Here is a 26195-nt window from a genome sequence, read left to right as displayed (position 1 = left end):
AAAATCGATATAGGCACATGCGACCGCGTGCGATAATTCACGAGCCGCGGCGGGTAATTCTACGCGGGGGCCGAAATCCCAACGGCTGTCACGGCCGCCGCCGCCGCCGTTGCCTCGCACCCCTCCGATTGTCAGCGCGGCGTGACGTCACCGGGCCAATGCTGACCGTGCGGCGGGGCGGGGCGCCGGCCTGCCGGTCCAATCGGGGCCCGGCGACCCGTTCTCCCCCACCCGGTCGGCGGCCCGGGACCCGTTTCCCGACCACCGCTGCCGCGTCGGTCTGGTTCCGCGTCAGTCTCTAGTCCGGTGTCGCGCGATAACGTCCGCTCGACCTTTCTCCGCGCGTTTCGCTCGCAGCCGCCCAGCCGCCGCCGTGTCAGTTGTTCGTGCGTTCTCAACCCGTTCCGCAGTGTACCGTGCGGGTTCTCGCTTAGTGTTGTGCGATTATCGCGTTCGTCGTTGTCATTGCAATTTTTTTCGTCGAAACTATTATGCTCGCCGGCGATCGTCCGTGGTGGTAAGTACCGAAATATAATAATATACAAATATATTTATAATAATGGTTATAACACACACACACACATATATATATATATATATATATACATTATTAATAATTTATTGTGTCGACGACGTTACGTGAGATTTGTCGTGCCGCCGCCGTGTTGCGTAGTTTGAGTTCAGGAAAAAAAAACCGTCAACACGGCGGCGGCGGCGGCGGCCGTTTGTGTTGTCTATTTCGACAACGGTGAAAACTCGTGCACCGACGCGAAACGGCAACGTCGCACACGCTGGCGGTTCCCCTCTGTCCGATTGTGCGTGTGCGTTTACGTGTGCGCGTGTGCGTGTGTGCGTGTAGCGCATGTGAAACCCCGACATGGTCTCGTGTGTAATATAACGCTACCTCCCACCCCACCCGCCCGTCCGTCGATTTGCTCACCGCGCCGCTCATACGCCGCCCGATCCCGCCGCGCTCATTCACTCGCCGCCGTTACCCGTGGGTTTCCTTCCTCCCTTCACCGCGTTGCGCTCTCGTCCGCCGCCGTGCCCATTCAATGAAGGCCAATTTATATCCCCCTATTATTTTTCCTCTCTCTCTTTTAGTCTTTCACCCCATTCTCTTTTTCACTCTTTTCCGTCACCCCTCCCCCCTCGGCGCGTAGACTGTGTGAGGCACCGGTCGACTTTTTGCCAGTATAGGTCTGTTGCCTATCCTTTTTTTTTTGTAATTTTTTTTTTTTTTATTCTCTTTCGCAATCAAACGGTTTTTCCTCCCCACCCCCGACGCGCCGCGGACCGGTTGTTGCCGTGGGAAACTCTGAACACTACAATAGTGTATAATATATTATTGTATTATGTACAATAATGTGTTTTAGACTTTAGTATGCTCTCTTTGTATACATAAATAATTATATTATATAGGTGCGTAAGTAATTAAAAATTGTAATCTAACCATTAAATATTTTTAATTAATTTTACTTTACCTATGAATTGTCAACACACTATCCGCTATCGATATTTAAGTCACCGAGTCTATACAGGAGCACAAATTTGTTATTGTTGTATTTTCCTTTATTATTAGTTTTTAGCAATTCATGCAAAAACATAAATTATTATTATTATACATTTATTAATAATTATATACCTACGTTTTACACAGCTATATCGATAAGATGATAACATATCGTGTACGTAGGTATACTGTATATATAGGTCGTCGTCGGGAAGGGGGAGTTGGTTGTATTATACTCGTTCTTTTCGGGACCGTCTCTTTTTTCTCTCTTACTCTCTTTCCCCCTCTCACTCTTTCTGTGTCTCTCCATCACTCTTTATCTCACACAGTTGGTAACACTTTTACCCCATGGTGCGGCGTCTGTGTCGGCCGTCGCTAGTACACGTGACGGGAAAAGACATGCGTTTTCCTGATGGTGATGTCTATATTATATTTTATGATTATTGGCGCGGTAGGAGGGACACTGATTGTATCTGGCGGTAGCGTTTGTGTGTAATTCAATGACATTTATACGGATCGTCCTTCTAATATTTATATATAAATGTGTATTTGGCAGTAATAATTTTTTTTATTAGATGACGTATAAAAAAAAAATTGTCTGGAAGAAAGAAAGAAGTTATAATCATCAACGTTTTGACTTATTATTTTATGCTCTTTTTGAAAGTTGGTGTTAGACTCGCATATATTGGTATATTCTTGACATTTTATACATTTAAAACTACAGTGGCCTCTAAAAAGTGAGTTACATAATTATTATGTGAATATTGGGTTAGTATCATTGTACGTACTCGGCGACGACCACAAGCATATATTGTTATTATATAATTTATAACATTAAGAGGCACTATATATACCCGTATGTGTTTATTCTGTTTTGCAAACTTACAGTATGGCAAATTTTTGTTTAGTAGAATCAATTTTAAGTTGTCAGCTTTAATATTAGAGTGGATTGACCTATTATAAAAGTCAAAGGCAAGAACCTTTTCTGTGCTTGAGTGCTGGACTTTTTTTCGATATTTAACTTAATATTTACAATACTCATATCTTGCTTAAAAATAAAACATTGAAAAACGGCCAACGCTTGGATACAGTCGATACAGAATATAATCTTTCCTTTAACTTTGATAATAGGTCGATAATTATGCTAGCAACACAAAAATTTATTTTACAGAACAATTTACTATGTTGTGTATTTGTAAGACGGTGTCAACATAGATGTGTGTAGCGTCATCTAAAACAGAAGCACAGATGACATTATTATTTACTATAATATTAGATGTGTTTTTGTTATCGTGTTCGGTTTTACTTTTCTATATATATATATTATGATATCACACAATACATGCAACTATCATCTCTGTTAGAAGTTCAAAAATATGAAATTGCTAAATAATTTTTTGGAATATATTCCAGAACTATAAATTATCACGCCCGGTTTTTTTCTCCGTCGACCGTCGTATCTTAATTTGATTTTTTTTTTTATATTTACTCCCCTCCGTATTGCATTCTTCAGGGCCCTAAAAACAACCGGTTTCCCATATACATTTATATATGTATACATACATACATACATACGTGTACATGCATTGCTCTATACGTGCACACAGACGATAAACGAACCCCTCTTGTATACAGTGTGCTTGTTTCCCGTTCCGGAAATTATGGATAAACAAAAGGTGCAGCCCCTATTGATACTCTCACCGCGCTGTGTACCTACCTATAGTGTAGACCTATATATATATATATATGTATTATACATATATACTCATTGTGTTCTCACATAGACGTACAATCGTTGACATGTGAAGCAAGAGGAAAAATGTATTTGAAAATCGTATGTATGTGATGTATATATAGGTACACAATACTTTATGATATCCCTACTAGGCCGTTGCTGTTGTCAGTATGTGTGTTGTGTTTGCAGTTGCCGCCAAAATAAGTATTTTGCATGTCAATATATTATACAAGATTGTTCCCATATATAATATATTATTATGCACACTATAGAAGGACATCATTGTAATTTTTTCACACGATCATTTCTCCCTTTTATATACTTATTAGTTATTGCATTCCTTTACTCTTGTTGTACACAACCGTATTGACAACGGAGTGGATACCTAGTAGGTAATTATCTTAAGTATAGTGCGGACATCACTTACATTTTCTGTTTGTATATAATTTTAAATATTATAATATATGTATACAGTATACTGTGAAGGCAGGAAAAATACATTAGGATTAGATTTTGATACCTTATACTAAATTTCCGTCCGTATACATAGTACCATATATAAGGAACTATACTTGTCAGATTCGTTTACCTTTTCATCTTCAATATATATCAAAGGCTCTTTTAAATAAATATTACACTGTATATCAGTGGTTCAGTATTAAATAAAAACAGTTTCAACCTAAACATAGATATCATTCATAAGGTTTTGTTGAATTACCTTTCTTCACTTTATTGACGCCACCACATTATTATCGAATTCATTTATTACAAATAATAAGTGCGACACTTACAGCAATGGTCTATACTATATATATACCTACATAGGTATGTATCGCATTAAAGTATTAAATTATACAAATTTATTTTTATTTTATTTTTATCTAAGAAAACCGGAGATTTTCGCCTTTTTAATACCTTGAAATAGCCATTATATAGAACAATAACGGGTGAAACCGGTTTATCGGTTTTTTTTCTATGTATCACCTGGACTTTCCTATATTAACACGCATAAGGAAACCTTATGTGTCCTAAACTTCTTTCCCCATGATGGGTATGTTCAGTCACTGTGAAAATGCTTGTCAGGGCTGTTGTTGGCGGGTATTCTTATTCCTGATGCAGTCGAATGCTTTTATCCCTCTCGAATTATAACGGACGTAAGTATTTTACGGCGAATAAATCGATGATAAAAAACCACTCGCCTTATTATTGCCTATTATTATTATAACTTCAGCTGAGACTTCGGTAAAAAAAAATCCCAATATACGATATTAATCTTGTACCTGTTTATACATTTATACCTACTTGGTTTATCTTTACATGCGTATTGATGCCATTGACTTGTCGCGTAGTCCACAACAACGTATAAAGATTATAAAGGTCGATGATTTTCCTCTATTGTGCAGTGCGTGTACATAAGCGCACGCGTTTGAATATAATATATTCTCAAGGTGTATATTAATGAACCGATTGCCATTGGCTATTTTTATTTTAAATTATCTGACTGTACAGACCGTTTGTCATTGAATGTGCGGCCACCATTAAATACAAAGAAGAAAAAGTGTACGTATATAACGGGCAAGGTTAACGTCTTATTTACGTGCATACTATACACGCACATAAACGAATCCGAATCCAATTTCATTGAAAAATCGTCCTCGTTAATGTTGTATGTGTGCATTAAGCGTCGATGAGACTCTTCGGCCAAAAAGTTACCCATTCACTATACCTTATGTACAACTTGTGAGTGATATGCCTTCAATTAATTCGACTATAGACTATATAGCTATATAGTACATAAGTATGTAGCGTTTTTTCATTTTCGTACACTACTTATGATATAGAAGTTTTCCTTTTTCCTTACCTGAACTTGTGTGCTTAGGGTAGTTTCACCCCTATGTGTCCCCTTCCATCTCGCGTGTTTATACACACATACAGGGATCGTCATTAGTTCGGAAACTACCCTACCGGATATATATAGTTTCTTCATTTTTTTTTTACTCCCTCTGAAAACGCACGGTGTATGCGATAAGTATTATTCAGCAGGTATATAAGATTTATATAGGGATTTTATATAATAATATTTGTTTTGTTTATACCGAGGTATATATAATAGAATTATAATTTGATTAATTTCATTTTTGTATTAATTTACAGAATTGAAACCGTAGTTCTGATATATTGTCATCATCGTCATCATCATGTCGTCATCGTCGTCGCCTCCGTGGCTGCTGCAAAAATTATTCGGCGATCCAGTCGTGCCCTGCATAGGTGGAAGAGTAAAACTGACTGACGTTAACCGTCAACTAATTTGCGTCTTGTGCCGTGGATATTTGGTAGACGCTACTTCCATCGTCGAATGTCTTCATTCTTGTAAGTATATTAAAGTAACTATTATAGACATAATAAACTATTTATCACAATAATCTGTAATAATTTTAAGTCTGCACATTTATTGTACTCAATAAGTCTTATAAAATAATACTTGTAAGATACTTGCACAAAAATAAACGAACACATTGTCTTATAGTACATAATGTACTGTATATTCTATAAGTATACAGGAATAATTTCCCCAAATACTTGGTGTACTAATGCTCAATATAATATGTGTCTTCATGTTCTCATCTTTCTGTATGGTTTGTCATATCGATGATGATAAGAAGTCAATACAAAGAATAAATAACAATGGCACTATTGTTTTTTTTTTATGTACAGATTAAGTATATACAGGGTGTAACGGGACTATTTAACAAATATAGTAACATTTGTAATGGAAGTTTGTTAAATAGTCTAGTTACACCTTATTTATTATATAATAAATTGATATTTAACTGTTTGATTATACCAGTATTATTGTCACCATTAAATCCTTAAACAATTTGTTGCCCAAAGTGATGTTACCGTCTCACTGACCTTTTACTGTAGCTGAAAAAAAAAATTAAATATATTAATATAATCACGCTTTTATGACGTTTCGTATTTTGTTAGCATTTTCAATTTATGACATAGGATAATTGTATAAAATTGTAAAAAATTATGACACTGCAGACGACTGTATAACTTGCATATAAAATAATACAGTTATAATATAATCACAGTTTTTGTGATGGGTTTTCGCCGGGTAAACATTGCATGTTTCAATTAAGAACGTCTCGTTAATGAATAAACTATGTCAATGAGGCATCTGAGATTCCTCGTGTGTATGGGAGTTTTTTCAAAAAGGGCTACACGCATAGAAAACGTTACACAAAAGCCGCGTGCCTTTTATAGTGTTATCCGTTGACAAACCGTCAGCGGTCACATTATTATTTTATAGCTTTGTGTCGTCTATCTAAAGGTTCGCGTAGTGTCGTTACGTACAGTGAAAACTGAAAAGAGTAATTAAAAAAAAAAAAAAAAAAAAAAAACATGAAAGAACAACCGTTGTGTATTATATTTTCCAAATCCGGGGCAACGTTAATTGTGCGCGTAAAATATACGGCTGTACGCGGTTATACCCCGTAATATTGCATACAATTATATTATGTAAAACAATTTCCGTATACTTTTCCTGCGAAATTCTCGTGCACGTTAATGGATATTAAGATTGGCGAAGGCGCCGCGAGTGCAAGTCGGACGGGCGGAGCGGCGTGGTGGGTGCTATTTCGAAAGTAAATTCGTCGCGCGCGGACGGAGAGGGGTTGACGACACGACGTGGGTACGGTGTGATTGATTGCCTACTGTGTGCGGTATGCTTATTGCAGCGTCGGCGGCTCTCGTGTTACGTACCCGTAGCCGGTCTCGTCGACGACGCGCACCGCGTGTAGTAAAAGCGTAGACGGTGGAGCTGCTGCTGTTGGCGGCGCGCGCGCTTGTGTGTGTGTGTGTGTGTGTGTGCGTGCGACGTTGCCGTTGTGCCGGTATGTTTTGATCGGCGAAATGACAACGGCGCTCCGTAGTAGAAGTGTACCGCGCCCGCGCTCCCCGCACACCGTTACGAGGAAAACACAACAAAAACCATCTGTGCGGCGTTCCCTCCGAACGTCAGTCGCTCCCCACCGCTTTCGTTCACTATAATAATAATATATTCCGCCGCCACACTACTACTACTACTACTACTACTAACCTACGGCTCGTAAATTCGGCGCGAGGACCTGTGTGCATCGTTCGTCGTCGCCGCCGCCGCGTTCGGTACGGGCCCGCTGCTTACCGCTTCGGCGTGTCCCCGCGGGGCGATGCGAGAGGGGATATTCTTCCGTCCGTCCGTCGTCCGCTCCGCTGCCGCGTCGTTCTGTGCCGGCCTGTACGCCTCTAATTGGACGACGACTGCGTCGGCGGCGGTGAGGGACCGTGAAAAACGTTTTCGGATTTCTCTCGCAACGGGTCCGCGGACCGGGCGGGCGGGTAGTGGATAAACTGACGGCGCGTACCGTCGGTGGGCGGACGGGGGATACAGAGCGGTGGGTGGAATGACGACCCCGCGAGTGCGCACCGACGCTATATAATATACTATTACGATATTATTATTACTCCTCCGCTCCGAGCATCAGCCTTCCGTCATGATGATTATTATTATTATGGGGGTTTTTTTTCGGTCGACGATTTTTTTTCACACTTCATTAACGCCGAGTTCTGGGTCAGGAAATGTTTATTACACGTTCTGTACTTCTATGAAATCAATTTTCTATCTACATTTGTGGTATACAGGCATTATGAAATCAGATAAGACTTTTTTTGTAGATAGATACTGAACTGCATGTGTATAGTGCCTGAAATGAGTTACAGTGTACTAGGCTAGTTACATGTAGAATTGATATGATTTTTTGGTCTGTTTGTTCAATATTGCCATATTGGCAATATATATACCTAACCTTTATTTAAAAATCAAAAGAGCATATAATTATTTTACTTTGGTCTTCCAATGTATACGATGAACTTACGATTCACAATAATATATTAGTACTATATAATTAATAAGTATACTAAATATAAACTAAAATTTAAAGTGTTGCTACCGCAATTGTTCAATTTTTCTTGAATTTTAGTTAAATATGGTTTTGGTTTTAAATACAAAATGAGAATCAATATTACCGGTATACATCTATGTAGTTAGGATATAGAAATGTAGATTCTTTCATATTATACATATTTATTTGAAAAACATAACAGGTATGCTGTTTTAAATTTTTACTTTAGACGTATTATTTCCAAATAATAATAATTTAACTAGAAAATTGTAATTCCTATAATGTTAAATTGCATATAATTGTAAATATAAAAGGTAATTAACGTATATTATAACATATTTAAACCTATAGGTTGTCCACCTATATTATGACTTTTTCCGTTGGTATAAAACATTTAAGCCGATTGAATCGGTTTGTTTGACCGATAAAATTAACCATTGCGTGTATATGAGACCGTGTCGTCGTATAGAATATGATGTGTGAATTCAACAAAACATAGAGCATTATATATGTTTATAAGAATCGACCCATTCCACTTCAAATCTTTCGTTTAATAAAACCAGCGTTTTTTCTTTGATATATTTGAATTTCAAAGTCGCCAGGCAGATTTCATTAAAATATTTCCCGGTTATGCATACCGAAACGCTTAAGGCTGAACCCGTGTACATCACACGCGGGGGAGGGTAAAACTTTGAATAATACTATGAGCAAAACTTGGTCGATTAACCAGTGACAATATGCTAATCGCTTCGAATTTTCAGTCGGATTTCCACTTCATTTGTATGATAAAAACACTGCGAATTTGTCGAACAGATTCATTTAAATTTTAAAAAAAAATTTTATTTTATACTTAATATTTATATTTACTTATTTTATACCTATTATATTTTTGAAACTAATAACGTCAAACAATATATACCATACTTACTAAATAAATAATATATTTTTACAGTTTGTCGGAGCTGCATTGTGCTGCATTTGGATAAGAATAATTTTTGTCCTATATGCCGAGAAGATATTCAAAACAGCAAAGTTCTCAAGTAAGTTTAAAATTGAATTGTTTTCTTTAGAAACATTTGTTCTAAATAACATGCCTCTATAAAAAAATTATTTAGATAGTAATAGAATTCTCACTATCTTCTATCTCTCTCTTTTTCTTAATATAACACACACATATATATATATATATATATATTATGTAGAGGTACCTTATAGTAAGTATCATTTTTTTCTTTTATAAACTATACAGTTATTAATAAATGGTTCATAAATCATGAATAAATGGTATGTTAATATATTCAAATCTGATTAATACATTATCTCTCCAGTGTTATATTTTTATTTTAAAGTATATACATATGTAAGAGATATGGAAACCGACCTCATGGTTGTATTTTTCGTCATTACTTCGCTATGTTTGTTGGACTCATGTTCATTTTATTCACGCGTGTACCGTTTGAGATTACGAGGGTAGGCGCTTAGAGATACCTATATACATATAACATATACTTTACATATAAATAATATCATGCATATTGCTCATACTTCCCGCTGGTTTTTACGGCTGTAATAATAATAATAAACCCACATCGAACTTATATAGCTATATATAGGCTGTATACTTGTAGTATAAACGCTCTGTGTCCAAATATAATATTCTAAGCCAATAAAAAAATAAAATTTAAATTTTTTTTCAATTTTCTATACTCGCATGTACAATTTCCTAAAAATATTTGAAAAATAATTTATTTTTAATAAAAAAAAATTAGTTCATAATTTTCTATAAAGATATCTATACTTAAATTTAAATAGTTACTTTTCAAACAAATATTAATGCTTTAAAAAATTATTGTATATATTTCTCATTTGACACAGTTAGTGACTTTTGGAAAAGAGCAAACTTGTTCATATAATATGCATTGTGAAAATGAAGCGTATAATGACTACGAGACAAAAGCATTAGGGTCCAAGTTATTCACCCGAAGTGACGAGAAAAGTTTTAATGGTTTAGGGGATTACTGTGAATCTTACGAAAAAAATCGAAAACAACTGTCATATTATCGTAGTATGAATAAACTTTACAAATCTAAAATTCATAACACGTGTTTATAATATTAATGTATATATACATTTCAGTAAAACTTTTATTTAAAAATGTATATCGTTCATAAAATATATTTATTTTGTTTTTATCAATATAGATTCAACTTGAATTGTACGAAATATGAGTATAATGTGCAGGAATTATCATACCCAAAATATGAGATAATATAATATTTATGCAATATATAAATGCATCATTTCTCTATATAGCTAAGTACCTACTATAACTCGTACTTGAATATACACAATACCTATATTATTTAAATTAATAAGTCCATCTATTATAATTTATTTTGTTCACAAATAAGTAGGTATTATCCTTATAATTGATGATTTGGTATTTTTTTTTAAGTATCTATAATATAAGTTTATTTTTATACATAATTATATATATTAGGCAATTGGTAGGTACTTACTATATTGTATGGTTGTTCCTGTATTATAGTTTTAAATGCGTAGAGGTTGTACTGCCATACAAAAAAGCGATAATAGGTAACGTTAAACATAAAACTTAATATTTTATCCATGTTTTCATATCAACTATAATAATCACCTTTGACTTTCACGATTCGAACCGTATACGTTTACTCTTATAGATATATATATGTCTTGGCGTTTCATTTCATACAATATTTCTGTTATTATGAAAGTGACGTGTATACGATGAATATCGTTAACAAATAAATTAAAAACAAGAAAAAATACGAAAAGGGTGAAATATAAAAAAATGGATTTGTGTTGTAGTAGTATTGTATAATGTATATTGTATAGCGTATATTATAATTTATTTGTTTTAATATTTTAATACATAGTTTACCTATATAATAACTAGATAAACTGTATGTATCGTAGTTACGTGTACACGTAAAATATTTGAATGTTTGAGCGAGTTACACGCACACAACAACCCCCCACACACATACCTGTGTCGCTGTGATTTCACGGTTCGCGTAACGTGCGACAGTCGCCGCCGCTGGGCTTTTCTCGCGGGAAAAGTGTTACGGTACGGTGAGCGGTGTTTGTGTGTGTGTGTGTGTGTATGTGTATGTTTATGTTGGCGGCAGACGCGCACACGTATAAATATGTACGGACGGCAGTGGTGGTGGACGGCGGTACACTATACGGCAAAGTCGAGTTTCCCTACCGCGCTGGCGGCGCCCGTGTCAATGGCCTCTTTCTCTCTCCGGCGTTGCCGTATTCGCCGCCGGTTTTCGTGTCATAAAAAATAAAAATAAAAAAATTGCAGATAATATAGTGAGCGTTATATTCGACTATTCGAAATCGTCCTAGTCATTATATTATACGTATGTATTATTATTATCAGTTTAGATAGTGTGTGAGAGAGAGAGCAGGCTGGGAGACATGGGAGAAAATAACAATAGCACTTCATTCATGTATATATTGCACACTTTGCTCGCAGTTGTGCGGTCGGTAGGTATATTTTGGATTTTCGCGTCCATTGCGTTGCCACATATACGATTTACTTTTTCGCGGTCGTTGCCGAATCTGTTTTAAAACACGGAATTTCGGGAAAGTTCTTCTTTTTCTGCGTATATATATAGGTAATACAGCAAATGTATTTTATATTTCTGAAATTGTTTTACAAGATAGATTTTTCGCTGTTTAAACATTTATATCACATACAATTTACACTTAATTTTATTTATCTACACAGATGAACTACAATTCCCGCGTTCGAAGTTCATGTTTATTATTATCGCGTCGTCATTATTCTAGTCCGCACTCGTAAATTGCCGGCGCGTTCGCGTTTAAATAACGATGTGAAACATTGCATGTATAATTCGAAAATTGTTAATCGAATAATTTCATTATACGCGCGTTTGGTATTCGTTTATTGTACTCAACAATCACTCATACAAAAAATATACTATATGCATTAATACAATAATACCCTTCGTACGTATACATTAATGTTATATATATACATATACAAATATATTATGCACGTAAGAGGTGGTGCACTGTTCACGATTTTTATTTGTGCTCATATCATCAACAACTATTTTTTTTTCCAACAACAGTATGAACTATTGGACTATTATATTTTACATGTATATAATAAATGGAAAACAATTTCGAAATTCTCGAGTCACCTACACACTAACCTCCGCAGGGTTGGTTTTTGCGTAATTAGTTTTGTTTGTCACATTGTAAAAAGTCGTCATTGTGTGGGCCCTTTTCATTTTGCCTGATTAGACCACCCATCACGTATACTGAACTTATTATATTTTAATGAAATAAATAAGATAATCAATTAAATTCAATATTTATTTAGAAAAATTTTTACAACCAAAAGTGGAGCAGTGAAACAAAATGATACAATTATGTTGTTCTTTGGTATAATAATTATATATGTTTACGAGTTTACGCTTGTGTTTTAAACAACTGTAGGTATACTTAATGATTTTCACTGGTATACTTATTACCTACATTTAACCTAAATGTAAGTTCGTCATATTCTCGAGTGTGTAACATTTTAAATTGTCCATTTATTTTGTGCAACATCGAAGATATTATATTAAAGAGAAGAAATGCCATTTCCGTTCTTATATATTTATAAAATAAGTATTAACAAGATAACAGAAGTGTACCGTAAATTTAGTTATTGTTATAGTAATAACAGGAATAATCTAGGTTTCGCTTTGTTTACGATAAATTTTCTGCCGTTGCTGTTCTCATCTTTATATTCTTATTATATGTATTATATATTAGATACTATGTACATTTATACATCCCTTATTTCAATTATTCCACGTATAGACATATTTTCATTCCGATAAACCTTTTTTCATTTATATACAATCGTGTTTTTAGTGCTGTATGAACCAGTATAGGTTTTGTTTGTGTGAAGATTTTTAAGGCTTGTCTGAAAGTTAGCAACGACGCGAAGATTTAAAAGTACATAATAAAGTCATAATATATAGTTAGAAGAAAAACTCATAGTAACCTCTTGACTGAAGGGTTAAAGTACCCAATTTGATTTTAGACATAATTATTTTTTATTTTATAATATATTTTTTATTGCACAATGTTATACAAACCTACATTTGTATATGTAACTACGTGGTTTATAAATATCTAATTTGACGTAAATATATCTAAAGATATTAAATATACTCTATACCAACATATAGTCAATATTATTTGTATTAACTATAAATATCTATAGTAACAACTTACTGTGACAATTTTATAAAAAATGATATGTGTAAGTTTATGTGTAATATTATTTAAAATTCATATAGCTATGTGTATAAACAATTTATTACCCACTGCAGTACCTAATCACATTACAATACAAAAAATATCAGTTACAAAATAAAAGGTGATGAAATGTACCTACATATAGATAATTGAATACACTTTAGTATGCAGGACTATGAATATATATATTACAATGATATATCCCTTTATATATTATTATGTAAGTATAGAACAGTAGAACAGGAATCATAGGTATATAATATATTGGTCCATTCCCTATTAGTTACCGCTTCTTTTTACTGATTTTGTTATTGAATGGAAACCCCTCCACAACAGTTTAATCTAGGTCATTTAACCGATTAAATATAGCTGGGAAAATAATGCATGCAAATTTTTATGCAAAATATGAATAAACATATTCAAATAAACATATTACTATATGTATACTACGTTAATAAGTGAAATCTACTTTTAAGCAAACGTAAACTTGTGGAGCATATTTGGACGAATGCCAATATTATGCATTAAATTTGGTTAATATAAAATTAAAAATTCAGTAGCTTATGATAGATTTTTTAATAAAAAAAAAAAGTCCAGTTTATATTTTATAATGTTAACAAGACATTTTGATTATTAGCTTTAAGGAAACTATAATAATCATAATATTCATCCTATACCTGTTTGTGTAGATATAAAATTTACTTGTAAACTAGTTAATATAATGTGTTAATGTAAATTTTATGTAATAACATTTTTTATTTTCACAGGCCTGATAAAGCATTACAAGACATCGTGTACAAATTAGTCCCTGGGCTATATCATTCAGAAATGAAACGTAGACAAGAATTTTATCAAAAACACCCTCACAGAGGTAATATATTTTTATATCTTGTGAGATGTTAAGAACTTTATATTTTATTTTTTTATTTTTCGTACAGACATGCATTTACAACCGGAATGTCGGGGTGTTAGCGTGGATCGAATCGTATACACTGCTGATGAATTAATTAGCCTCTCATTGGAATATTACGATAAGTAAGTGTTTTACAAATTAACGATAAAATTGATTATGTAATATGATTAGAAGGAATAATGATACCAAAATTCCAAATTTGAATGGTTTTAGTTCTGTACACGATTATTGATTTTGATTTTCATGTATTTCTATATTTATTTAAAATTTATAATTATAATTTCAATGATATAATAGTTAATTTTTTTTAATATAATTTATATAAGATTTTAATATAAAATATTGTCTCATCATCAACAAAGTATTGCATTATAATCTGGTTAGTAAGTAGTATTTGTGTTAGACACTCTATATTGTTACATGTACTCGATATAAATGTAAAAACTATTTAAACTTTGATGTCACGAATATAAGGTGTATATTGATACATATACTATAAAAAAACTTCTTTAACCCTGTGACCACTGATCTGCAGAATCTGCTGTACGTGATGTTTTCTTCAATAGACAAGTGATAATTTCAACTGTCGAAGCATCCTATAGGTATACCTATAATATATTCAGATATACGCTGTGGTTTAGGTGACGAACGACTGTTTAGTGGTGTTGTGTGTGTGTGTTTGCGGAGAGGGGGAGGTAATTACTGCAGGTATTACTTATCCCAAATCGGCAAAAAATAGGAAATTTTCCCGGTAGAGGTTATTATTAATACGTTGATAACCGAAAAATGACGTTTTATTATTTTATATTAGGTTATCTAAAATATTTAAACAGGCATTTAACCTTTAAATAAATAAAATGTATTTTTCCTTGTGTATTATTATTATATCGGATATATTGTATAGATTACAGTTAATTATATAATATATGTACACAAGTATTTTTCTAACCTTAAATGATTATTCAATTATATAATTTAAAATAATTATACCATACATATACTTACCGATTTTGTATATATATATATTATTTATGAACTGCTGTAATTGGCTACTCATTGAGGCATCTAAATAAAAAAAAATATGAAAGTAATTCAGTATTCTAATTATTTGTTTACCCATAAGGGCCTTTACAAATATTACAAAAGATAAACGATTTTAGTAAGATATTAAAAAACTACTGAAAATAAACTTAAGGGTCAAGAAAATATGGTAAGGTTTCTTAAAAAAAAAAAATTTCAATTTTTCGTTAATTTTGCATTATTTGATGCGTGAAAACAAATTATTAATTAGTAATTTTAAATTACTGACTTTCATATCTGAAGATATGTTATAGAATTTCTAAAACACAACATAAACAAGTAGGTCTATATTTTAAAAAGCTATATGGTTATATCTCACTCTTCCCTTAAATTGTTGTATACAGTATATACTGATAGCTACAGGTTCTTAGTACTCATCTACGTTCAATTTATAGTGAAAAAGAGAAACAGCCCTCAAATGCATTTCCCCGCGCGTTATACATATCGATCAGGGCCCAGCACGGTTACCTTGGTTACCACGACGGGCAGGAAAACCGCATTTTTCTGAGATCCTCCACTAGCAGTTTATTGTTTTCAAGATCAATTGTTAATTTTTTACTTATTATTATAGTTATTAGTTATTACATTTTAATTTGATTATAAATGATAAGAAAATTATTTTTTTTCTCGTTGGTATATATAATAAATACGTTTTATTAAAAATGTATTCTTATGATTATTACTTTTAGAACCATATATAGATGAAGTGTATTTAGTTTCCATTTATTAATTTATTATAGGTAATCTTTTCTAAATAATTAAGTTAATAGTATATACTCGTATAGTACTATAATATAGTCACATAATGTATTGTGTTGATAAATCAAAAATAATAAGGAATAAGGAATAAACCTAATCTTTGTTGTATAAACCATATGTGGTCGTAAATTTTATACTGACACGATGTGATTGACTTTTTAAATATGATATAGAAATTAACTTTTATGTTAATATAAGGTTATGATTATCTCATAATATTTATATGTATATATTTTTATATTTTTTTATCGATAACATTTTAATATCATTCGGTAGTCGCAGGTCCATTTAGAGTTGTGTTATGAATGTATTATTTTGAATTCTAACATTTATGTACTACGTAATTCATAAATGATTGACAGTTGTAATTTTTTTCACCCCTTCGAAATTTTTATATGGAAACTATATGTCTATTGTTTAACATTTTCAACCCTTCACCGAATAATTTCCGTCCGTTTTATATTAAATGGCGATGAATATATACCCCCACCATTGAGCTATCTTCACGTGTGGAATTTCAGGGTTTCATAATTTGATTGTCGTACGGGCCACTTATTTTCTAATCCCTCTCCTCCACCTAACACCAAATACCATCAACTGCTACTGCTGTAGTAATGCCACCGTTGTTTTCGCTCTTCGTGTCTTTTGTATAGCACGCGATACACATGCGCGCACCGTTGCAGCTGTTGCAACGCCACCCCGAATTGCAAACTATGTGTGTGTGCGTGTATATATATATGATCGTATCGGTACTCATTTTAAAAGGACAGGACTGTTGTAATATACAATTTTTTTAGTAAAAAATAATTTAACATAAAATCATGTGCAACATAAAATATATGATTGATACATTTTTTTTAAAATAAAAACCGTTACTCACTGGCTATTGACTTAAAATACATTTTTCATTAATTTATTTTTTCATAAAAAGATAATAATATCAACTATTTATAATAACATAATTTATTCCACAAATAATGAGAATAAGAGTGGTTTTTTTCAATAAATTAAATTTTAATAATACCTATATGTCGATATATATAATGTTTATAAAAGTCTAAACGTAATCATAACCTATTTAATAATTCAGTTGAATCAAAGTCATATAATAAAATATAGTTTTTTTGTTATATGATTTTGTCAGCATAAATCTATAAAAATAATAATACTTTTTAAGTTGTATATTATTATTTTTTGTTTTGTTCACAAGTGTTTGATTTAACCAATTTGTTTTACAGAGAATGTGAACAAGAAATGTGGAAAAACGTCACAGATGACAAAGGATTACAATACAAAGTGAGAGTGAGTATTATCTTAAAAATGCATATATCTATACCAAAATAATATTGTATACAATAATCAATTAATCTCTAATTATATTTTACTATAAAAATAAAGAATTAAATATAATATCCATAATGATTGTTATTATTTTTATATTTTTTAGACCGACAAGCCACAAAGATGTATTGTGAGGAAACGGTATTTGAAGTGTCCTGCAGCTGTTAGAATGTCGCACCTCAAAAAATTTATTCGACTGAAGTATAACCTAAAACCTTGGGACAAGGTAAAAACATATTTTAATAGATCATTAATTATTGTTAATTCGTTAAAAACACATTTTTATAGCTGGGTCATTGGTAAAACTGTAAAAAAAAACAACAATATTAATGTTCAGTCCTTGTATAGTTTTTATACAAATTGTAGGTATTTGAAAATTAATTACGCTATACTTCATTGTATAATAAAATTGCAAATAAACCTTCTTCAGTCAATATGATATACAATAAATAGCTAAATATATGTTTAATATAATTTAGGAGCATTTATGTATAATGTCTTAGCTCTTAGGAACTTAGTTTAGTTGTACATAATCATTGATAATCTTTCATGAAAATATTTTATTGTGTTTATAACCAAAAAACACAACAATGGTATGAATTACATAATTCATTTTAAGTTTAAAACCCCACATTATAACGTTAACGTTACTGTAGTTAACATTAACACCAGTAGTTAGTGGTTTACACGAAGTAATTACAGTTTATGGTAAAAATGTATAAGTATGTAGGCACTAAATAATTATAGCTCACGTATATTTATATTGGTATTAATATTTTACTTAAAGTAAAATTTTTAATTTGGTTAAATACTTTGTATCTGTACAAGGGTAAGATTTTTTTTATTGCTACCTCCTTTAAGTTGTACTTTAATCGAAGAATACTCAAATAGAATATAGATACTATTGACATTTGATTATTTTTATAAGTAGTCAATAAACCCACTTAAGTTTAAATTCTACATCAACTTATTTCCTATTAATCTTAAATTTAATATCACAAAAACAGTTATCTATCAATTCTAAATAAGTACTTGATTCTGTTGTATATTATAAATGTACGACCAATTAACTCATCACAAAATATACGATATAATTTAACTAAATGTTGATCTGGTATAATATATTAATTTTTTAATTAATTTTTGAAAACGTATGTACTTATATAATGTGATTTGATTATCTTGTTATTTGCTCTTGAACAATCAACTTTCTAGCTTCATCTGGAAATACTAAGAAAACGTTTATTAATTTTTTTTATTATTAATCTTATGTATAAAGAAATAGTAAGATAGTAAAAATAATTCATTTTAATGGTAATAGTAGTTTTTCATTACTTCACTGTTCACTACGTTTTATTATTAATACCATTTGAAAATGACACGTGACAATGGTATGAAACAGGTTCCATCTACTCGCTACCCCAATAATTACAAGTTAAAATGCACACATTTTGCAACGCGTTTTCATTTATTACTTTTATTTTTTACATTACTGACACAAAACACAAATTTTCTTGTAAAATAAAATGTTGTTAGTTAAGACATAGTATGGACTACAGCGTCTACACTTTCGTGAATTTTAGTATGCAATTGGTATGAAATTGTATTAAAAATGTTAATCTTTTATAATATGAAAATATATTTTGATTTGGAGTAATGTTGGAAAATATAGTATCATACAAATTAATGCTTGTTAATAAAATACGTATAATGTAATTTGTGTATGTGTACAGAGACGATGAAACGAGACTTTTTTAAATTGAGCTTCTAATTGAAATATCGAATTTTAGCAAATTATACATAATATTTTCCCAGTCTAAGGTTTTCTAATAAGTAATTTATGTTTATTTGTTCCTTGAATAGTCCTTATTCAAAACTAACCTTTAGGTTAATCGACCAATATATTTATAAATTAATTTCTAAAATTGATAAATAAATCCACTTATAGGGCAAATTTTTCTTTTTAGATAATCGTATATGTGATCTAAATTTTGAAGGTCGATTCGTCGTTCTAAATAAGCTGTTTTTTTTCAGGTTGAATTACTGTACAGAAGAGAAAGCCTTCCTGAAGAATACTCGATAATGGATATCGCGTATATTTACACTTGGAACAGAAATGAACCTATGCGATTCTTTTACAAGATTAATGCTCGTATGATGGTGCCCGTAATGTTGTCTACAGATAAATGTAGTACATCATTAACAGATGTCATAACCACAGAATCCGTATTATCACCTGTAACTAATACTGCCGTGGGAACGACACCATTGTCATCACAAACTAATGGGTCGGATCTTACTTTGACTGTCGAAACGACAGAAGAAGATAAGAGAAAAACTATACCACAACTTTTGAAAGTATCTATTACTGAAGAACCGACATTAATTGAGGGAGAACAAAAGTCCAAGCCAGAATCAAGTCTAAACGAATTAGCGCAGATAAACGCAAAAACCGATTTATCAAAAAAAGATAGTCGATCGTCTTCTCCTCCAGCAATAGTACCACTAAACCCTCCCATATCGCCGGAAGGTAGTTCGAGGAAAGAAAATGTTTCAGACAACGTGAGGAACAATTGTGCAAATGAACTATCGAAACCAAACTCCACAATGAATATGACGAAAGAAGATGATAAATCTGTCGATATTGTTGAACATCAGCAAACCGGCAGTACAACTTCCGAAATACCGATGAAGAAGTTGGAAAAATTAGTTGATCAGCAACAAATGTCGCCGATTGCTGTTCCTAGTAATCCTCCGCCGTCTGCTCTGCCATTGCCAAAGAAACATACTGGTGTCGGAGAATCCAAGCTCAATCTGTCCATCACGAAACTAATCATGAAAAACAAAAATGCATCCGCTGCTGCCAAATTCGTCCCTACTCTACAGCAGATGCAACAGATCGGTATGCATACATCCATACCTAGTTTTCAACAACCACAGCAGCAACAATCTTCGTCTGTACAACCGAACGCCTATGTCCGTCCCGGATTTCCCGGTATGCATCCATTCAAAAGAACTCCAGACGCGGTGCCTGTTCGGAGTCAATCGTCCACCAATCGCCCACCTTTTATACCAGTGCGCAAGTCCTACGAGTGGAATAAGGCGAGAAATTTGGCGGCCAAACCATTACCATCACCTGTAACGAATGCTGTGAAAGACAATAAAATGAATGAGAAGTCTGCGATGGTGATCGAAAATCAGACCAAAAAATCGATTGCTGATAAACCTCCTGCCGTCAATAGTTGTATGTCGTCGAAAAATTCGGACGAAATGAACGCTGCGCAAAGTCTCTTAAAAGTTGGCCAAGATCTGCGGCTCTTAAAACCGCCGACTGTTACCGACTTGCATGACAAGTACAACTGTGAATCGTCGCTACAGATCACCAAAGTCACTGAGCCAGAGACTAATCAACTGCCAGCCTCGCACGAAAATCACTCGAACTCTCAGCCGAGTCTACAGATAATGCGAGTACCAACGGCCGCAGAGAAGTTAGCGAAACCTGCAATAACTACAGAAACTGTTACCAGTAACAACAGTGGTAATACCGCGGTAGTGCCAAGCAAACCGGTGAACAAGAAACCCGTACCAAACCTGTACAGTATGCCAACAAAACGGATGAAGGAAGACCCACATATGCAACACAACAATGTTATAGATAACAATCGTATAGAAAGACGCGTGGATACGGAAAATGGCGTTTTAAGTGTGTCGCTCTTGACCGAGACTTCAAAGCAAGACATGGACGCCAAGCGTCGTGAAGTCGTGCAACCGGACGTGTCCATCAAGCTTATGACGTTCGCTACCGATTCGGTGAAAAAGGCGCCGGAACTAAGTCCAATTGGTAGCGTTGGCTGTAACAACAAAAAGAAATCAGATGAATTAAGTCCCATCGCTGGCAGTGGTGCTAACAACAAAAGGAAATTGGATGAATTAAATCCTATCGCTGGCGGTGGTGGTAACAATAAGAGGAAATTGGATGAATCAAATCCTATCGTTGATAGTTGCACTACCAACAAGAGAAAATTGGATGAATTGAATCCCATCGTTGGCAATGGTGCTAACAATAAGAGGAAATTTGATGAAGCGAGTCCCATCGTTGGCGGTAGTATCAACAAAAGGAAACAAGAAGACCCCGAACGGAAGGTGACGCCTCCGAGACTGGGACTTAATAAGGATGACGTACCACAGTTAATCGAGATCAACTCGTCGCCTTATGCTAAACTGTTACCTACTAAAAAACAGCAACCAACCTCGAAACAGCTACAGTCATCGAAACAGCAACCTATTACAAAACAGCAAACGGTCATGAAACAGCAACCTACCTCAAAACTTCAACCAGTGACTAAAGTTTTGGACTTGTCCAAGTCTCCACCAAATGGCGTAAAAAAATTAGCGACTACCGACGTTTCGGGCAATTGTTCTTTACCCAACTCAAAAAAATCAACCAGTCCTGGGCAAATGGTACAGCCGACAATGTCCTCAACTGCTTCGGCAGCCATCAACTCTAACCTGTTGTTCGCGGCCCAGAGACAGGCTGCCGCATTCCTATTGAAACAACATTTCGAAACATTAAACAATGGACTAATGCGTAACGGTGGCAAAGGACCCGTAGAATGGCCTCGAGCTATGTTTAATCCCGCATTGTTTGCCAGGCCACCTACTAACCTAAACAATTGAACGGGGACCTTTTATGAGTTATTATTATTATTACTATTGCTATCGTTTCTTCATCATCTTCATTTTATTTTTTAATATTGCGTAGTGTATCTTTAGTTAGTTTAGTTATTACTTATATTATTGATTAGTAGTTATTATTTAATGTTAGTTTATACAATATGTTCAAAATGAATTATTATTTTTTTATTCGTTATTACTAATATTTAATTCCTTTTTTTGTTAACGAGTTCGGTATATGTTATGTCAAAGCTCAAATGTAAAATTCTTTTTTTTCATGTATATAAACTGTACAAACAAGACACACATGTGAAAAAATGATGATGGCACTACATCATTATGCTATTATATTTACACTATTATATTAATAGCAGACTGGTACCCTATATTTATCGCATTATATATTTTTATAATATGTACATTTACAAATAACACACTATATGTTGCTTAAACAATAACAATATTGTATAGCAATGATATTTATTATTATAATATTTTGTATAAAACAATAAACCGAGCTATATATTATTATATTTAAACTAATGTGTTTTTTATTGTATTATTTATTACAGAGTGAGGTGTATATTATGTGAATGTGTTGTAGCGGGCGGACAGTCCGCGATTCAAATGAGTTAAATAATTTGATTAAGTCAATTTAAGTTAAATTGATTGTTTATTTTAGTACAACATAAAAAGTACAATGTTACGAGGTATGAAGGTACAGTGGACTCGATGGCTGTATAGTATACATCTAAAAAGTGAAATCCTTACTGCAGAATTAGTTATATTTATATAACGCCCTTTTTCTTATTCTTCAAGATCTGAGGCCCTATGATTTGGCTAACGATCTTGTAGTTATTTTTCATATTTGTGAATATATATGCGATATTCGAAATGTAAGCGGCGCACTATTCGGTACATTGAATAAATCATCCCGGATTGTAAAAGCAATTACAATATTTTATATGATTGAAAAATTCCTTAGTAACTTATATAGGTAATCGCGATCTGATTATATTAACATGCTATTTTATAGAATAGTGAATTGTGGATTTCTAAACCAGAATTGCTAATGTGATATATAATACTATTAGGTCCCCAATTCTTCGGATAACCACTTAGCTTAAAACCGTACAAGGACGTCAACCCGTCCTAATAGTTATTCATAAAGCTCTGAGTATCGAGAGCCCGTTACAGTGTGCAGATAGGTTCGTGACCTCTGAGGATCTGCGCTACAGTAATTTGTATTTCATCAAATCAACATTTGCTCTCTACTTTATACCGTTGACCTTAACACTCCGAGGACGTCGATAACGAACGGCGGGTTATCGTTCCACTCCTCTCTATCCACCGGCTGTGGCTACTTCAGTTATTTGTAATTTAATTTCCTTATGCGTTTTATAATGAAGTTCTTGGTCTAATTCTTACAGCTTTTCTTTTTATCCTTTCTATTTCATTATAATTATATTATTGTCTCCACTCGTCAATAAGTCACTGTTGGAAGGGTAGTATAGTGGCACGTCTGTGTAATAAAAGTCACCACGTTACATTATTATTTTTTTGTTTTAAAATAAACACCTGTCGGATCGCATCTGCTAGTTTTCGTCGTTTTCGAGTTACCTTAAAACCGACATTTTTGAAAGTAAAAAAAGTTGATAGTGGGTATTGTGTTGCAGCCATGTGGCGGCCCGTGGGCGTGTTTCGTGTATGCACACAGGTGTGCTGATGTGCACACGGCAATTGCTTTTATATTATTATTATTATTATTATTATTATTATATTATAAAACCCTATAATACAATATACATTCGCTCGGGTAGTTTTTCCAACGTTAATTAACCGCCACACTCAACGAAACCTGTATAACATATTTTGTTGGAATATAATATACGTATGATCCCTCCATTGGAGCGTAATAACCTGAGACTCTAATTATTGCATTATTTAAGTATTCGATGAAAAATGGTTGTCATAGTACCTTTTTTGGGAAAACGACTAGATGGTAATCGAAAATATTTATCATAATTTACACATTCTTTAAAATTTAAGCATTTACCACGGATTCGATTAAAAATAAATCGACAAATTGTATAATTAATTAATAGTTTATGTTTTTACATATAATATAACGCTAATAAATATAACATAATAATAAAGTATTAAATATATATATATATTTATTTATTTATATTAGTTACCAATAAGAGTAATTACACTATAGGCAACATATGATGGTACCTACCTAATCTGTTATAAATTATAATAAAGCTTTTTTTGATTCCTTTCTTATTGGACTTTTCAGTACCTATATGGTTCGCTTTAGTCGTTACCGTTAAATAACCATTTAATCATGATTGTGTGGAGTGGGTTTATTATTGATTAGCTCCCACTTATCAATCCAAACGTAGATCATATGTTTTATTTTTGTATGTAATGACATCACTATAATATTTGTATATTGAAATTTAAAGTAGTTAAATAATTTAATAATTACAATCTTTATTGTTGTTAAATTAAATTCCACCCTTTCCATCTGAATACAATATACAAGTGTTATATATGCGCGTGAGGCGTCATTCAATATTAATTATCGATTGCAATTCATATCGTAGACAAAATACCAAAATGTTACGTCTACTATGACATACTATATATATATATTACTATAGACGTCTTTAAATGATAATAATCCGTTCGGTTAGTCATATATAGTCAAGCGCAGTCATTATTATCTGTTAGTGTGTCTACCCTAACTTAACGTTTCCATCATAGGGGGTGGGCATTTCGCTTGTCGTTGACGGATCAACAATATCCCAAAGTGATTGACGACAGCAACGATACACACGATTAGAACCATGCCTACACCTCTTCACGATTTTTGCATATTGTTCTGGTTGGGGGGGGGGGTATGAAAACGAGGGTCTTGTATGTAAGAAATTTGGCGGCGACTACAGCAATATATATTATTATTACAGGCTCATCACGTATTCTATATACACTAGGCGGTAACGACGATGAAGGGATTCGATCGTTTTTGCCTTTATATTATTAGTGGTAGGTATCTGTCCTGGTTCTTTTTCTTTGTACGTTTATAAGTATATTTATATTTATTATTTAGGAGCTGCTAAAAAGTTTTGTTTCGAAAACTTTAACCCGACCGCGGAATAATCGATTCGATACCGACGACGACGCCGCATCGGCGCGGTCGACCGCGATGTGTTATTGTATGTATATATCATATCATAATACCTATAGCCATAATATCGGTATTATAGCGCATTAGCGTTGTCGTGAGTGTTTGCAGTGCGCGTGTCGCACCGCATTTGTTTGCATATTATTTTACTTGGTTTTATGGTGTATATATATATATATTATATACTATATAATCAGGCGAACGCTGGCATTTTTCGATGGTCTGCCACGTAGGCGTGAGCTATATATAATAATATACAGTATATGTGCGCGTCGAGTAACACATACATTACCAACACACGATATATAATATCGGATATACGTGTACAGCAGACAGTTGGAGACCACATATTCAAAGACTTTCACGCTTTTCCAGTAAAAAATCCGCACGGACACACAGCGAACAAATAGCGATACCTACTGCTGTATAGTAGGTACCCATACCCATTGTGACTTTGTATCATATTGATCGGCCGTACGTTTTTGTACAACGAATCGTGTTTCCAGTGTAGTGTAGATACCTATTTATAAGATAATAAAGAGCGTCGGGGTCCATTATTATAGATTCCGGATATAGGTACTATTTAGTATATCTTATTTGTATTCGTTGAATTGTTGAAAATAATTTATTTCATATTTTTTTCGTACCTATATATTTAATTGTTCGCTTTTATAAACATGTAGGTTATAGAAATGTGTTGATTATACATATTG

General features: G+C 33.2%; 1 protein-coding gene across 1 annotated transcript; it reads left to right on the top strand.

Annotated features, from left to right (window-relative positions):
* The first annotated feature begins 313 nt into the window (after positions 1-313).
* Positions 314-22822, top strand: LOC113548964 (polycomb group protein Psc-like). The gene is made up of 8 exons (XM_026950080.2): positions 314-517; positions 5403-5618; positions 9147-9234; positions 14290-14393; positions 14461-14557; positions 17513-17576; positions 17722-17841; positions 19650-22822. The coding sequence occupies exons 2-8, from the start codon at positions 5447-5449 to the stop codon at positions 22290-22292; spliced, it is 3288 nt and encodes a 1095-aa protein (XP_026805881.1). The 5' UTR covers positions 314-517; positions 5403-5446; the 3' UTR covers positions 22293-22822.
* Positions 22823-26195: the final 3373 nt, after the last annotated feature.

This window comes from Rhopalosiphum maidis, chromosome 1, assembly GCF_003676215.2.
Source record: "Rhopalosiphum maidis isolate BTI-1 chromosome 1, ASM367621v3, whole genome shotgun sequence".
NCBI lineage: Eukaryota > Metazoa > Arthropoda > Insecta > Hemiptera > Aphididae > Rhopalosiphum > Rhopalosiphum maidis.
This window is presented reverse-complemented; position numbering and strand designations above follow the sequence as displayed.